At 40.4% G+C, this 12,389-nt stretch overlaps 1 protein-coding gene across 8 annotated transcripts in view; it reads right to left on the reverse strand.

Annotated features, from left to right (window-relative positions):
* Positions 1-12,389, reverse strand: part of PSD3 (pleckstrin and Sec7 domain containing 3) — a gene marked incomplete at both ends in the record, with an annotated part of 563,129 nt that overhangs the window by 85,371 nt on the left and 465,369 nt on the right. For all 8 annotated transcript variants that reach the window (XM_079726463.1, XM_079726462.1, XM_079726467.1 and 5 more), the window contains one exon: positions 10,526-10,719. In XM_079726463.1, coding sequence (XP_079582589.1) covers positions 10,526-10,719 — 194 coding nt within the window. The remainder of the gene's footprint in view (positions 1-10,525; positions 10,720-12,389) is intronic.

A 12,389-nucleotide genomic window follows, 5' to 3' on the forward strand; every position in this document is an offset into this window, starting at 1 on the left:
TCTAAACATTTTAGATTTTCTCTCTCAAATGTTTACCTTTAATCTACCTGAAACTGATTTTTCTGGTTGGGCTGAGGTGGGGAACATACACAGACACACACATATCGCCCACCACACCCTCATTCCGTAAGCACACACACTACACCCACCTCACCCCCTCCACAGACACCACATACCTCCCCCGACCACACATATCACCGCCCACACCCTCAGCACCATTTACTGAAATAGTTCTGTTGTCTTCAATTATCTGAATCACTTCCTCTGTTGTATAATCAAGTTACCATAAACACTGGACACTGCTGCTTCTGGGCCCTCTTATCTATTCCACTGTCCTTTGGATATCTTGTTATCTGCGAGAATGTCAGCCTGGTCCCAACTGTACTTCTCCCACTCAATTTTGAATGTTTTATATGGTACCTTAGCTAACAATATATGTATTTAGAAACTTGTGCTGTGGATTCTAGATGGTAATTACTCTGTGTACGGTACACCTAAATGTTAGCTCCTAAGAGGAGAGAGGCTATATTTAACACAGTCTTTGTACATGTATAGTCTTAGGTACTTGAGGAGTGTTTAATTCATGTAGGGAAAAAATTCATTTCTTGCATCTCAGCTTATACAGGCTGTGGCAGTAAAACTAGATAAGCACTTCATTTTTTGCCACGTTGATACCACTGAAGTACAAACTTAGCAGTAGGTATGGTCTTGCCCATCTGTCTGCCCCCATCTCCTTAAGGCTACCTCAGTCTAAATGGGAGGCAGTGGTGAGGGGAGGTGGGTCACAACCTCAAAAGACTCTGGGGCCAGAAAAGTAGCAATTATTGTGTGAGGAGGCCTGGTATAATGATATAGGGCCTTGTGGAAGCTATGGTCAACCAGAAAATGCCTAACTAAATTCACACAATTCAATTTACAAAAGAGTGCTAGGCTGGCCAAGTAAAAGAAATGTGCAGGCCCCACGGGCCCTAGACTGAGACCTCTAGTCATCTAAATACATGCTACATTGTAATAGATGGTACTGATTGCAAAAAACATGGAGAACTTAAATGTTTTCTAAACATATTTTCTCATGGGCACTGCTTTTAGTAATGTGCCACAATTAGTTTGGTATAATCAGATTTTAGTCCCACCAGATATCCTGATATTCTATATTACAGCTTTGGCTAATAAATTTAAGATGAATTTCCTCCTCAGTAAAATGGGGATAATAGTAATAATACCTGCTTCATAAGGTGAAGATTAAATGAAGCAATGCATGAAGTGCTTAGGAAAAAGCACTAATATTGAGTAATCACTTAATTATCTCGTTATTCATCATCATTTAGAACATTCATATTTTGAGTACCTTGTTTCCAATCACTTTCTTGATTTCCACAAATATCATGTATCAGGTTAATAAAGTTAAGAGCTTATACTGAACTTTATTTTTCATTCTACCTGACAAAATCCAGAAGATACATTTTGTTTTCTAAATTTGACCGTTCAAAGCTTTCGCTTAATGTCAGATTTAATGGGTTTGGTAAACACCTATACTCCTATGAGATAAAATATTTTCTTTTAATTATGATTTGTCTCCTGGACAAATTTTTGAGCTGACCATATCTTTAAAAGACTAAATAAATAAATAAGAGCAAAGAAAATCTCCAAGTTTTAAAAAATGTTTGTATGAGGAATTATGGAAATACTCTGACAAATTTAGTACTTAGAGTTAATTAAGAAAAATGAAATATACAAACCTTGAGTTGGACAAGTGGTCTTTTGGAGACAAGTTAATCAGGGTTTTAATCTTTCCATAGAGTTTTGACCCAAATCTTCACTTATGAAAAACTTTTAGCAATATCTATCGTCAGAGCACCTCCCCATGTTTACATATACATGCAAATGCAATACAGCGCTGGCTATAGTGAACACGATGAATCCGAATAAATTTCTACAGACTTTAGCAGGATAATATGCCCAAAAGATATCATTACACAAATTTCTCAAAAATTATTTGGATCTCCTATTCCAGAAAAGCTCCACTGTTGTTTTTTACTCTTTTAATGTATTAGAAATGAAAAGTGATATATTTTAAAGCACATTAGATATGAGTACTATAAGACATACTTCAAATTTGCTTATGGTGAGTACCTCTCAAAACAGACGGATGCATTCAGAAGCAGGTCAGGTGTTGGTGCATTTCCAAGAAGCAGTAGCCATCTAGCAGTGAGATAAACCAGTTCAACCAGATTTGACTGGAAGTCCAACAAAAGGGATTTGGTAAGCATAGAAAAGATTAGCTGGGAAGAAGACAAATCCTGTTCTGGGACTCCAAATACACACCTGGTCATACTCAAATACCTAGAATTCCTTATCACTTTCATAACTCAGTAAATATTAGGTCTTGAGGTCTGAGGCAACTAGAAAGAAATTTCTTAACAACAGGGATCAATAATCAGTTTAGTTCTAGTTATGCCCATTAAAGATTAATTGCTACAGAAACTGCCCTCTGATCATAACAACTAGAAAATAGGACAGTATATATAAAGCAAAAGTTTTCAAACATTGTAAAATAGGCAGATCTGAACTGTGATTTAGAAGAGAAAGGAACAAATAAGGTAAGCCCAGATTACTGCTTGGAGGCAGTGTCTAAGATCTAGCAGTAAAAGTAGGTGCCTGGAAGTAGTGCTGAGCTGAAGAGCTGAAGAGGGAGTGTGGTGAGGCTGAGGTGGCTAGAATTTATGGAGCAGGAGGATAAAAGAGAGAGAAAAGCTGCACAAAGCAACAGCTCTGGAAGTCTGCAGAGGAATCCCCAGGTCTTGGCTGGAGCACTGATCTGAACACACCTGAAAGGAAATGGTCCGATTCATCAGAAGTAAGTAGTGGAATGAGTAATTTTAAGAGCTCACAGAGGGCTAAGAACAGCTTGTGTTCTTATCAGACAGAGTGGAAAGACTTCATTAACACCAGGGCATTGAAGAGAGTCTAAAGAAGGGTAATAATGCTTTAGTGATGGAGCTAAATAAGTTCCCAAATAAAGGCTGCTCTGGATCCACCATGACAAAGGGTAAAGACAAGCCTCTAAAGGGTTCAGCTAATCTGCAAGTTACTCATTTGGACAATGGAATAAAATACAATATTCTTTAAAGGAATAAAACCAAATCCACCCCAAAAAATGTCACAAAGTCTGGCATGCAAACAAAAATTACCAGAAATGCAAAGAATGTAACAGTTCCAGAAAAACACAGAGAGAAAGGAATTTGAAAAAGGACCTTAAAACAGCTATTGTAAATATGAGAAATATGCTCAAGGATATTAAGAAAGATACAAACTTGATAAGGAGAGAAATGAAGGATATAAAAGTTTCACATTGCAGTTTCTAAGATAAAAATACTATATATGGAATAAAAATACTGTAGTAAACTTGAAGATATAGCAACAAAAATTATTAAAGTACTGAAAAAACAAAAAAAAAGAGTAGGAAGAAAATTGATCAGAGTCTCAATGAACCTTTTGTGTAATATAGTCTAACATACAGGAAACTAGAGTCCCAGGAAGAGGGGTGGGTGCTATAAAAATGATGGCTGAAAAATTTCCAGACCTGGTAAAAAATATAAACCAAAGAATCCAAGAACTTCAAAAAAAAAAAAAAAAAAAAAAAAACCAGACAAGGAAAACATAAAGTGAGCCACCTCATAATAATACTGCTTAAAATCAAATATAAACAGAAAAATCTTGAGAGCAGCCAGAGGGGGAGAAACCCACACTAGGTACAGAGGAACAAAAAATGATAGCAGACCCTTTGTCTGAAACCACACAGGGTAGAGAACCACAGAACAACATTTTAAAATTACTGAACAAAAAAGAAAACACTGCCAAGGTATTACACACAAGTGAACATAAATTCCTAAAATTAAGGTGCAGCCTTAATATTATTTTAAAAAACAATAAAACATGAGAACATTTCTCACCAGCAGTTTACTATAAGGCATATTGAAAGAAATTGTTCAGGCAGAAAAAAAAAATACTAAATAGAAATGTGAAACTGCAAAAAGGAACACAGTACACCAGGAATGGTCAATATGTGAGTAAAAGTAAATACCTTTCTGTTTAAAGCAAAAATATAACAATGGAGTATGAGTTTTATATACATAATTAAAATGTATGACAATAGCACAGTAACCTGTTATAAAGATTCCAAACTACACATGAAGTGGTAAAATTTGAAGGCAGACTGTGACAAGTTAAAGACTATACTGTAAACCCTTCAGCACTCATTAAAATGATTAAACAAAGAGGTACAGCTAATATGCCAACAGTGAAGAAAGACCGAACCCTCCGATGCCACAAAACACACACAAGCCCAAACAAATCAGGAAAAGAGGAAAAGATAAAAGATGGAGTAAGTAAATATCAAAGAGCAAGATGGCAGAATTAAAGACAACTATATCACTAATTACTATAAATGTAAATGGTATAAACACTCCAATCAAAAGACAGATTGTTGGTTGAAAAGACCCACAAGTATGCTGTAGAAAACAATTTTAAAGACAAGATCACAGAATAAGATTAAAAAGCTAGAAAAAAATTCTAGCAAAAACTGAAAGGAAAGCTAGAGTTACTATATTAATATTAGACAAAGTAGATTTCAAAATAAGGAATGTGACCAGGAATGAGGAAGGTCATTTCATGACAAAGGGGTCATTTTATCAAGAGGACATAACATGCACAGGTGGCAGAAATGCAAAACATTACAGACACTTTAGAAAACAGTTTGGAAGTTTTTTATAAAGTTAAATATCTACTTAGTACACATCCCAGCAAGCTCACTCTCTCACTCTTAGGTACCTTCTGAAAAGAGATGAAAACATATGTACATGCAAAGACTTGTCTGAGAATATCCAAAGCAGGTTTATTTATAATAGCCCCAAACTGAAAACAACACAAATGCCCAGCTGGTGTATGTGTAAACTGTAAGATATTCAAACAATGGAATGAATATACTACTCAGCAATAAAAGGAGACAAACTACAAACTAACGCAGCACACAATATGGATGAATCTGCAAAGAACACTTCCAAGTGAAAGAAGCCAAGCACAAAAAAATATGCATGATTCAATTTATTGAAATTATAGAAAAGAAAAAGCTCAGTGCCCAAGGACAGATAAGTGGTTGCCATGGGCTGGGAGTAAAGGTGGAAGGAATTAACAGCAAGACCTTTTTCAGGTAATGGAAATGTTATGTATCTTGATTGTGATGGTAGTCACACAACTGTATTCATTTTTTAGAACTCAAACTATGTAATTTAAATTGGTAAATTTTAGTGTATGTAAATTATCATTAGAAACTATGCACTTTCTACTGAAAAAGTTGAATTATCTGCCCATACTTACGTGACTTTAAAAACCATGAAAAACTGAAATGGGAATATCTAGGAAGAGCCTGAGGAATTAAAGGCTGAAACTTCAAGACTCCTCCCCAAAACCCTCTCTCAAAGGCAGAAGTGAAGAAGCCCTCCGTGATAAAGCAACCGGCTGGAGTGAAGTCTGGAGACTGGGCCCAATTAGCCCCGTCTTACCTGATCCATCTGTTTTCCCACCTATTTTGTGTTCTGAAGCAGGAGCAGAAACAGAGACTGAAGCAGAGGCAGGTAACAGGCAGAACTTCTAAAGCTGCTAAACAGAAAAAACGCCCCGTGACACTTAAAACTGCCCTCACCAGCCATAAGTTCTCAAAGGAGATAACTAAGGCTTTTAAAGGCCTTTTACTGTCAGGAAAACGTCTGGCCTGGTGCAAGGGGACTGCGATGGTTTGGGCCTGTGCTCCTGCTCATAGGGCTGCTAAGCGATCAGAGCTTCCAGCAGGGGGATTCTCTCCAAAAATCCTCAGAGGTGGCCCATGGACAAAGCAAATGTCAACAGGTTGAACCTGGGGATGCTCTGGAATAAGTTACCCAGGGAAGTGACTCAGTGAAAAGACGCTCAAGTGCATTAGCTTGGTCAGCCCATCCTGCTTGATGTAGCAACAGACACTGAATCAGCGACAGCTGTTCTGCGGCCTCTTTCGCCTTTTCTAGAACTGGCATTTTAAACTGAAGTTATTCTGTTTTTTGCCTCTAGTACTTTATATGAAGTATGTCAGATATTCTGTATTTTTCAGTTAGCCTGTAGAGTTAAGCTACATCCCTACCTGAGGAGAATGGACACCAACCAGCCTTGGAGCCGGAAGCCACAGCTAGACACACGGGATAGAGGTGAGGAGATCTGTGGTTAGAGATGGGAAACTGTGCCATGTTGGGCAAAAGCACTGTTTGAACTCAATGTATGGAGAAAGGGTGTGTGTGTGTGCTGGGGACAAAGAGATGAGCGTTGCCGGCTTTGTCTACCAAGAAGATCACCCTTTCTCCGAGAACTGTATCTCACCCCTGCTGGAGGGAACTCTCCTCTCGCCAGAGCAACCACGCGGGTGTCAGTCACAGTCCTGCCCCAGAACACACTACAGTGGAGGTCAGGAGACAGAACTGAACACATGTTCAGTTACTAGCTGTGCCGCTAGTAATCACACATCCAGCCACGTGAAAGCCTCCCCTTCCAAAGAATAAAGCTGAGCGGGGTTCCCACGAGGGTTCCCACGAGGGCAGAGCAGGAAGCCCCTGAGCTCACCTCCTCCTACAGACACACAAAATTACAACCACTTACAAAAAAGACCAGAACCTATCAAAAGAGATCTTCTACAACTAAAGACATAAGGAACGGACCACAGTGAGATGGGTTGGATGGCAGAGTCACAGTACAGCCAAGACCACACCCTGGGGTGGGCAACCCAAAAACAGGAGAATAGTTACAACTGCAGAGGTTCTCCCCATGGAGTGAGGGGTCCGTGCCCCACATCTGGCTCCCAAGCTCAGGGGTCCTGCGTCGGGAAGATGAGCCCCCAGAATATTTAGCTTTGAAGGCCAGTGGGGCTGACTTTCAGGAGATTGCCCAGAGGGCTGTGGGAAAGAGATCTCACTCTTAAAGGGCACACACAGAATCTCACACGCTCTGGGACCCAAGACAGAAGCAGACTTTGAAAGCGGCCAGGGTTAGACCCACCTGCTGATCTTAGAGAGCCCCTCAGAGAGGCAGGAGGCAACTGCAGCTCACCTTGGGGACACAGACACTGGCAGCAGCTATTTGGGGAGCTCGTGCTACCATGTGGACGCTGGTCTGGCGAGCACCTCTTGGAATCCTCCCTCTAACTTACTAGCCTCAGGACCCAGCCCCACCTCTACCCACCAACCTGAAGGAACCAGTACGGGGACACCTCAAGCCAAGCAATAACTAGGTGGGGACACAGTCCCACCGACCAGCAGATAGGCTGCCTTAAGACCCTCGAGCCCACAGCTGCCCCTGGACATGGCCTTGTCCACCAGAGGGTCCAGGACCTGGCCACACACATCAGTACATGGGCACTAGACCCAGGAACCCCAGGGCCCTGCAGCCAGAGACCCCATGACCCAGATCCGCACACCAGTGAACAGGCACCAGCCCCAGAATCTCCTGGACCTTGACCCCACCCACCAGTGAGCCTGCTCTAGCCTAGGGACCAGCATCACCCACCAGCAGGCAGAGACATACCCAAGGAAAACCTCAGCCCTGGAGCCTACAGACCCAGCCCACCCACCAGCTGGGCCCTGGCCCTACTTACCTTCAGGCCAACACCAGCTCTGAGACACACCAGGCCCCTCAGCCAGATGCCCCAGGGTCCAACCCCACTCACCAGCAGTCCGATACTAGCTCTGGTACCCTTGGGTCCTGCAGCTAGACCCCAGGACCTGGCTCTGACCACCAGTGGGCCAGCACAAGCTCTGGGGCTCACCAGGAGTGAGGCTGCCAGCCACCTTGTGACTCAGGCCTACCAACCAATGACCAGCAACCTCTACACAAGGAGGGCCTGGCCAGCAACCAGACCAGGGGCCAGCCATGCCTATGAGACTGCCCACACCAGTCAGCACACCACAACAGGGGGACCCACAGTCCGCAGAGGGGGCACCCCTAGAGCATCCGGCCCTGGTGACCAGAGGGTAGTGCGCTGCCAGGACACACAGGATGTCTCCTACAGAAGGCCACTTCTCCAAGGTCAGGAAATGTAACCAACTTAGATACACAGAAATGAAACCATCAAATAAGGCAAAATGAGGTGACAGAGGAACATGTTCCAAAGAAAGGAACAAGATAAAACCCCAGAAGGAGAACTAAGCAAAGTGGAGACAGGCAACCTACCTGAGAAAGTTCAGGGTAATGATCGTAAAGATGATCAAAGAACTTGGGAGAAGAATGGATGAACAGAGTGAGAAAGTAGAAGTTTTTAATAAAGAGTTAGAAACTATAAAGAACAACCAAACAGAGATAAAGAATACAATAAGTGAAATGAAAAAATACACTAGAAGGAATCAACAGTAGATTAAATGATACAGAGGAACGGATGAGCAAGCTGGAAGACAGAGCAGTGGGGATCGCTGCTGCTGAGCAAAAAAAAAAAGAAGAATAAAAAGAAATGAGGACAGTTCAAGAGACCTCTGGGACGACATCAAATGTACTAACATTCACCTTATAGGGGTACCAGAAGGAGAAGAGAGAAAGTGGAAGACAACATATTTGAATATATAATAGCTGAAAACTTCCCTAACCTGCGAAAGGAAATAGACTTCTTGGTTGAAAATCCACAGAGAGTCTGAAACCCAAAAAGGACCACACCAACACATTGTAATTAAAATGGCAAAAATTAAAAATAAAGACAGAATATTAAAAGCAACAAGGGAAAAGCAACAAGTTACTTACAAAGGAGCTCCCATAAGGCTATCAGCTAACTTTTCAGCCAAGATATGGAAGCAACCTAGATGTCCATCAACAGATAAATGGATAAAGAAGATGTGATATATATAAATGTAAACACACACAATGGAATATTACTCAGCCATAAAAAAGAATGAAATTCTGCCATTTGCAGCAACATGAATGGACCTGGTGGGTATTATGCTTAGTGAAATAAGTCAGACAGAGAAAGACAAATACTGTGTTTCATCACTTATATGTGGACTCTAAAAAATAAAACGAATGAATATTACAAAAAAGAAACAGACTCACAGATATAGAGAACAAACTAGTGTTTACTGTGGGGAAAGGGAAAGGAGGAGAGGCAAAATAGGGGTGGGGAATTAAGGGATACAAACTACTATGTAAAAAATAAACAAGCTACAAGGATATACTGTACAGCACAGGGAATTACAGCCAATATTTCATAATAACTATTGATATACATGGAGTGTAATCTATAAAATTTTTGAATCATTATGTTGTGCACCTGAGACTAATAAAATATTGTAAATCAATTATACCTCAATAAAAAAAGAATAAATATGATATGCAAAAACAATAAAGAGAAAGAAATGCAGAAAATGTCCTGGAGACAATTCATCTTGAGGCATCTCCTTGTCCTTTTCTCCTAAGCTGTTAGACTCACTGTCCCTTGCAGCCACTGGAGTGCTGACAGAGAAAATGACATAGCCTAGTGGGCTAGTGTACAGACTTCCCAGAAATGGTGGGGTGCTCCTACAGAACTGGGGACAGCAAGGCTTGCTCAGCATTGTAAGTCAGTGTAAAGCTACACTGCTACAACGTTTCTCTTGATTGTACCCTAATAGAATATGCTAATACATTAAGAAAAAAGGGCCCAGCACAGGTGGAAACAGCAGGACTGTCCATCCCAGCACTGCATGTCTGTGTCTGGAGATGGATAGAAATAATCTAGAGCTATAGCCTAATTCTGCATTAATTCTGCATTAAAGCTGTTAATTCATGCATTAACAGCTATCTTAGTCTATCCAACTATATACAATTGCTCTTTCATACTCTGCAAGGGCTATTCTAAACATAGAAACAGACTCCATTCCACTCAAACTTCCAACATCATGTGTCAGTAGATAATCCTGTCACATGGGCCTCCTTCCATTTCCTAGGACTAAGCACACCACACTCACCTACACTGCACCCGTCCATCTTCCACAGAGGTCAGCGCTCCACATGTGCTTGGATCTCAGTTCTAACCCTCCCTTCATTGTCTCAAGGACCTCACACTATTTATCATTCTATGTGTTATAAATCCAACCTTTCCTTCAACCACCAGAAAATGTAAACTCCATGAAGACAGGGCCCTTGTCCATTCTATATACTACTGTATTTTTGATGCCTAGCACATAGCAGGTACTAAAAATTATTTGTTGAAGGCAAGAATAAATAAATAAGAGGTTAGAAATGAATAGTCTGTAAGAAATCTTCCAGTTCTGAAGATCTATAATTCTACTTGCAGAAGATCAGGTGCATAATGGATTTTAGATTTAGGGTTAGAGGCTTTACTGAATTTCAATAATACTTTTCTAAATAAACATAATACAATTTTTCTTTATCCCTTCACTTTACTTCAGATAAATTCACTTTAAATTTTGAGCCTATCTTAAAGACGAAATAAATGAAATAGAAAATGTCAATAAATGATGCTTACTCTTCTTTCCATCCATATCTGCATGGATTTTCCGAGCCAAGAAACCACTTTTGTACACAGCAGCATTTGGGTCGTGGGGAATGTCCAAGAATGGGTTGGTAGTACTCCCAATACGGCTGATGGTCTTTGGATGTGTTCCATTAGCCTTCTCATCAGTACCTTCTGACGGAGACTTTTTTTTCTCTTCATCATCTCTAAAAGGATAAAACAAAGATTGAACACACAGGTTGAGTAACACAATATTAAATGTGAACATTGTGAGTAACACAATAGTCAATGAACAGAGTTATTTGGTGTAATAAACTATCATATTTTCTAATGGTCTATCAGTCTTAATAACAACGACCATGATAAGAATAACTGAGGTTCACTAAACATCTCCCGTGTGCCAGGTATTAATGACCATGACAGTCTTGTAAGACTGATATTAGTATCCTATACCACAGGTTAGGAAATAGACTCAAAGTTTAAATAAATATGCCAAAGCACAGACCTAGGAATTAAAGGAAGAAACAGTGAGGATATGACTGTAAAACTCTAAAGCCTCTGGTCTTCACACCTACTAAAGGGCCTTCATGTTTGTCTTCTTTCAAACAAGTACAAGTTCTTTGGCAGAGATCATGATTTTGATTTTGATTTCTGCATGACCTAGAATAGTACCAAGCATACAGAATACGACAAGTACAGATTAAGTCCAGTAAACAATATTGGACTATATCTGCCAAATAACCAGGTAACCTCTAATATCAAAACCTCAAGTAAAGCTACCAATGGGTTAGGATGGGGGTGCCATGCACAGTGCTTTGGCATCTTAGAGCTACTACTTTCCCAATCGCCATTAAAGATTGGAGCACCCTATCTATCACTGACCAAGAAAACCCCTAATTGCCCAGCCCCCCTTTTGAAGCCCTGTTCCTTCAAGCAGGGAAAGTTGAACGCTGAAGTTATAATGTACATTAAGTATGAAGGAGGTGGTCACATTCAGCTAATAAATAGAGGGGAAGATTAGAAGAAAGCTAATAAGCTCTGATATACTGCTGGAAAACACATAACCAGAATAAGAGCATTTGTCTTAGTTCTCCGGTTTTAGTGTCCTGAATCATCTCTGGTTTCATTGTTTATTAAGCTTTGAATATTGAATCTTTTTATAAAACTTCAACCAAAATAACCACCACCAAAATATATTTAAAATAAACCACAAGCTTAACAATCATCAAAAGTGTTTATCTGGGGGCTTCCCTGGTGGCGCAGTGGTTGAGAGTCCGTCTGCCGATGCAGGGGACACAGGTTCGTGCCCTGGTCCGGGAAGATCTCACATGCCATGGAGTGGCTGGGCCCGTGAGCCATGGCCGCTGAGCCTGTGCATCCGGAGCCTGTGCTCCGCAACGGGAGAGGCCACAACAGTTAGAGGCCCGCGTACCGCAAAAAAAAAAAAAAAAAAAAGTGTTTATTTGGTTATCAGAGTAAAACAGACATTTTTCCCCATTGGTATTTTATAAATAATTGTGAGATATATGAAAATAACACTGAACTCAGGCAACTATACCTTACTTTTAATTTTATTTTTAGATAATTTTGGATTTGCAAAGATAGTACAGAGTCTCCTTATGCTCATCATCCAGTTTCCCCAATGTAAACAACTTTTATTTTCTTTTGGCCACGTCACGTGGCATGTGGGATCTTAGTTCCGATCAAACCCGGGCCTCCTGCAGTGGAAGTGCAGAGTCCTAACCACTGGACCGCCAGGGAATTACCCCCAATGTTAACATCTTATAGAACCATAATAAAAGTGTCAAAATTCAGAAATTAACAATACAATACTAAGAAGTAAACTTTAGACTTTATTCAGATCTCACCCATTTTT

Source organism: Hyperoodon ampullatus (assembly GCF_949752795.1).
Source record: "Hyperoodon ampullatus genome assembly, chromosome: 20".
NCBI classification, from domain to species: domain Eukaryota; kingdom Metazoa; phylum Chordata; class Mammalia; order Artiodactyla; family Ziphiidae; genus Hyperoodon; species Hyperoodon ampullatus.